This window comes from Octopus bimaculoides, chromosome 2 (genome assembly GCF_001194135.2).
Source record: "Octopus bimaculoides isolate UCB-OBI-ISO-001 chromosome 2, ASM119413v2, whole genome shotgun sequence".
Classification (NCBI taxonomy): domain Eukaryota; kingdom Metazoa; phylum Mollusca; class Cephalopoda; order Octopoda; family Octopodidae; genus Octopus; species Octopus bimaculoides.
The window spans coordinates 64027990-64033017 of record NC_068982.1 but is presented as its reverse complement, the minus strand read 5'-3'; the positions used below and the strand labels follow the sequence as shown (position 1 = coordinate 64033017).

The window sequence follows — 5028 nt, the reverse complement described above, 5'->3', positions numbered from 1 at the left end:
TATATATATATATATATATATATATATATATATATGCATATATTATTATTAAAAGGTCACAATACATGTATTAAAGCGCTACTAATAGTTTCATATGTTGAGAACTCAAACATATTCAGGCGCAAACCAAATATCATAACGAATTAAAATATTGAGTAAATAGAAGAAATGCGATGAAGCTTAGAAGGCAGCATATAGAATACGGAAAAGGAAAAATGGAAAACGAAAGTAACGTGTCAAAAGGTAAAAAGTGCTATCCTCCATAGGCCTTAAATGATAAGGCTGGAAAGATATGAAGTCCGTCAGGAATAGGCGGAATTTTCCAATTCTTCAGAATATATTTATACATATGCATGCAACCACTGAAAATTTCTGACCTTTGTATATATATAGATATGTATATGTGTGTGTGTGTGTGTGTATGTATGTATATGTGTGTGTGTATTTATAAAAAGCAGCAAAAATATCACAAAATCTGTTTCAGGCTCCCGTTCGTCGGACAGTTTCGTTTAGAATGGAACAGGATAAAATTATATGCAGAAATACAATTACTTTGATAGATACACATTTGAAAATGGTTTTGTTTCATTGGTCCTGTAGAGAACGACCGTGCGAACCAAAGGAGATGGTGACGAACGAGAGATGGCTCCTTTAAACGCGTCGTACGGTCGACACAAAACATGTAATATAACATAAGAGGGCTCGCATGTGAGATGCGAGCAATTGCCAGCAAGGAAACAGAGAGAAAGAGACAACCGTTAGATATATAGAGAGAGTAAATTTATTAGCATAGTGAACTGTGTGTGCGTGCATGCAGCAATATAAGTAACACAATACATAAGACAGGCTTTCGTATGAACAATAGTATGTATACATAAATGTGTGTGAGTGTAAAGGAAAAATACAGAGCATGGAATAAGCATCTGTAACATAGACTAAAAGAGTCCTGAACACAAAGATAGAGAAATACCAGTTCATAGAAGAGTTACTCAGAAGGTAGAATGTTTGTACACAAGAGGTCGTGGCCGAATAGCAGAGCTGAGGTGTCACATGTGTGTGAAGTTGAGCTTCGATGCTGCGACCGGTTACTTGGTACAGAAGATCCTCGCAGGTTGGTTCTGGCCGTTATTTTCGAGGTGGAAACAATCCACACAAACAGTGTTGAGAAGGAAACCGCGGTTGCTGTTGGTAGCGTGTACTCTGATGGCGGTGTTGGCGCTGGCGACGGAACTGTACTAGACAGTAGATCGGTGGTGTTGACGTCGTCGCTGGAAACTGGCTGGTTGGTGTGTTGTGTGATCTACGACCAGACCTGAAAAGGTCTGAGGTCGCGACAAACTGGCGTAGATGAAGCAAGACTATTTATAGATAAAAAGGGGCTCAAGAAGCAGCAGAAAAAACACTCTCACGTGACCTTAACAGAAGGCCACGATTGGTCGGTATGCACCCTGTCGCGAGACAGAACTGGAGACAAATGCCGCGCAGATAAGAGCCAATCAGGGTGGTGGACACAAGGGTACAAGCGGCCGAAAGCTAGATGTTAGCCGCTACATTATCATTCGTAAATAAATACCCGAGAGAAAGGTTTCACTACAGTCCTTTCAACTAACGGTCTTTTCAATAACTGGTTGCATGAAATAACAAATAATGGTTTTAAATCATATTATAGAAATCGAAGAAAACCTTAAAAGGCCTGAATATCCAGGGTAAATAATTAGCTGCAAAAATAATAATGAATTAAAAGATATATCCGTTTAAAAATTTTCAGGCTAAATTACATTATACATTTAGCAATACACACACCCAACAATCTATAATATATGTATATACACTAAACATACAGACGTTGGTACATGTCTTCAGACATATATAGGCAAAACAAATATATACAAATGCATATATATGTATGCACACTCACACGCACACGCACAAACTCTCCTGACGTATGCTTGTACAAGTTAGTTACAGGCGAAAGAAAGAAAAGGAAAAAAAATCAGAGAATAACAAGTGGTGGGGGGGGGGGAGAAGATAAAGAAATAAAAGAAACAGAAAATTAGAGAAGGAAAGGGAAAAAGTAGATAGAAGTAGAGAGAGAGAAATGATTGGCGCTCCAATAAGTATCTTATTTCTTTATTGCCCACAAGGGGCTAAACATAGAGGGGACAAACAAGGACAGACAAAGGGATTAAGTCGATTACATCGACCCCAGTGCGTAACTGGTATTTAATTTATCGACCCCGAAAGGATGAAAGGCAAAGTCGACCTCGGCGGAATTTGAACTCAGAACGTAGCGGCACACGAAATACCGGTAAGCATTTCGCCCGGCGTGCTAATGTTTCTGCCAGCTCGCCGCCTTATTGGGCACACAATAGATGGAAGAGATGCAAGCAAGGAACACGCACTGAGGGCTGGGAAGAAGATGCTGTCTTCAGAAATGGGACCATCGAGCGGGTGTACACTGTACACCCTAATCAGCAGGAGTGCTTCTTTCTGCATCTACTGCTACACACTGTCAGAGGTCCCACATCATTCACAGACTTTCGAAGACACAATAGGAAGTCTGCACAACCTATAGAGAAACCTGCGACAAATATGGACTACTGGAGGACGATGCTCACTGGGACCAGACACTGGAGGAGGCAGCAGTCAGTAGAGCACTAAGTCAACTTCGTCAGCTATTTTCTATCATGTTGATGACATTTGGCTTGCGTGAACCTCACAAGCTTTGGGCGATCCACAAAACCAGCATGGCAGAGGACATCTAGAAAAGATTCAAAGGCAAACCTCAGCGGAAATTGCCACGTTCAATAGCGCCATTTACAATGAAGCATTACTTGACCTGGACACCCGAGTGCAAGCTATGGGAGGTCAAGGCAATTCCGCATTTGGTCTGCCTCAACCGGAGCAGGCAGCAAACAATCTCGCAATTGAGTACCTGCAAGAAATCAGCTATGACATCGAGGAAATGACAGCGTATATAGCTGATTAAGAACACAAACTGATGGAAGACCAACTGGGTGTTTATAACGCCATTATTTCGAGCAGTGAAAATGAAAGAGGAGGTCTTTTCTTTCTGGATGCTCCAGATAGAACTGGCAAAACATTTGTCATCAACATTCTTCTGGTCAAATGAAGCACATTGCCATAGCAGTGGCGTCAAGTGGAATAGCTGCAATTCTGGTAAGTGGTGGCCGCACAGCTCATTCCTGTCTCAAACTCCCTTTGGACCTGTCCAAGAAAGAGAAAGCAAACTGCAACATCAGTCGTGGTTCTATAAAAGGCAAACTTCTGGGTGAATGCAAGTTGATCATCTGAAATGAAGCGACAATGAGCTCATGACATGTCCCTTCAGGATCTGAGACACAACACCAGGCTCATGGGAGGTGCCACAGTCTTATTTGCAAGAGACTTTAGACAAACCCTTCCCATGGTTCCAAAGGGGACAAGAATTGATGAGGTAAATGCCAGCATAAATTTGTCCTACCTATGGAGCAGTGTGCAAAAGCTGAGACAACAAACATGAGAGTGCAGCTCAGTGGTGATGATGCAAACAGAACCCTTTTTAAAGCAACTGTTGGACGTTGGTAATGGCACTTCGGTTGGCGAGAAGTATGGCCGGGTAAGCTTGCCTTTTGGACATATGGTATCTGATTTAAAGGAACTAATGAACAAGGTGTTTCCTAACCTGAGGAACCAATTTACATACCACAACTAGCTGAAAATCCGTGCCATTTTAGCTCCAAAGAATGTGGGAGTTGATGATCTAAGTTTGAAACTTCTGGAACAGTTGCCAGGTGAGCGTCACATCTACAATTCCATTGACGCTGTACTCAACATTAATGAAGCTGTGAATTATCCAGTTGAATTCTTGAATAGTCTAACACCACCTGGTGTCCCACCTCACAGCTTGCACCTCGAGATTGGAGCACCAGCTATGCTGCTTCGAAACCTCGATCCACCAAAGCTTTGCAATGGCATACGACTTATAATAAAGAAGATGCCAACAATCTTGAAGACAACAATTTTGACTGGTAAAGCAAGCGGTGAGCCTGTATTAATTCCTAGCATTCCACTTATTCCCTTGGATATGCCTTTCCAATACAAGTGCTTGCAATTCCCGTTGAAACTGAGCTTTGCAATGAGCATTAACAAGGCCCAAGAACAGTCCTTGAACGTGGTAGGTCTGAACCTTGCGGAACCAGTTTTCTCCTATGGTCAACTTTATGTGGGATGCTCAAGAGTCGGCAATCCTAATCACTTGTTTATTTATGCCCCACAAGGAAAGAACAAAAATGTCTATTAAGAAGCTCTTCAAATTTAATAAGATTCACCAGGTATTTATTTTTTATTAAGATTCATCAGGTATTCATTTTTTAACTGCAATATTTGTAAGTGTTTTAAATGTATTGATAATCTACATATTATTTTATTTTAAAATCTATATACAAATGTATTAATGTCTACTGTAAAACTAAATGTCAGTCTGTTTCTACATTCATTGTAAATCTATTTCAACATTAGCGCCCTTGAGGGTAATATTCCCTGGGAACGCACAAAAGCCCTTTTCAGAGTTATTTACTTTGAATTGTTATTATCTCATATATGATTAGCCTGTTATTACGTAACATGCTTTACGATTTTAGTATACATACCTTATTGGTATTTCCTCCTAAGTTCTATATACTCTGGAAACGCATTAAAGCCCATTTCGAGGCTACTTTATTTGAATTCTTACTATCGGGTAACTAATTTCATGTTATTACATAATTGACTTCACAATTTGGGCATTCATAACATATTAGGGATTCCTAAAAACAAGATTCTGTGTAAGACAGTTCGGTATTCTCTGTAAATGCACAAAAACCGTTTTAAGGGCTATATACTTTGTATTGTTGTTATTGGATTAGCGAAGCAATTATGAGAACGGAACTAAGGGATAAGCCCCGCTTTTCCGGGAATTACCGGGTATGTCAGCTAGTATACACACACACACACACACACACACACACACACACACACACACACACA

General features: G+C 40.4%; 1 protein-coding gene across 1 annotated transcript; it reads left to right on the top strand.

The window, feature by feature from the left end:
- Nucleotides 1–3129: 3129 nt before the first annotated feature.
- On the top strand, nt 3130–4303 carry LOC106876995 (uncharacterized). Its single transcript, XM_014925775.1, has 2 exons — nt 3130–3180; nt 3716–4303. Exons 1-2 carry the CDS (start codon nt 3130–3132, stop codon nt 4301–4303), a joined length of 639 nt encoding a protein of 212 aa, XP_014781261.1.
- The last annotated feature ends 725 nt before the right edge of the window (nt 4304–5028 follow it).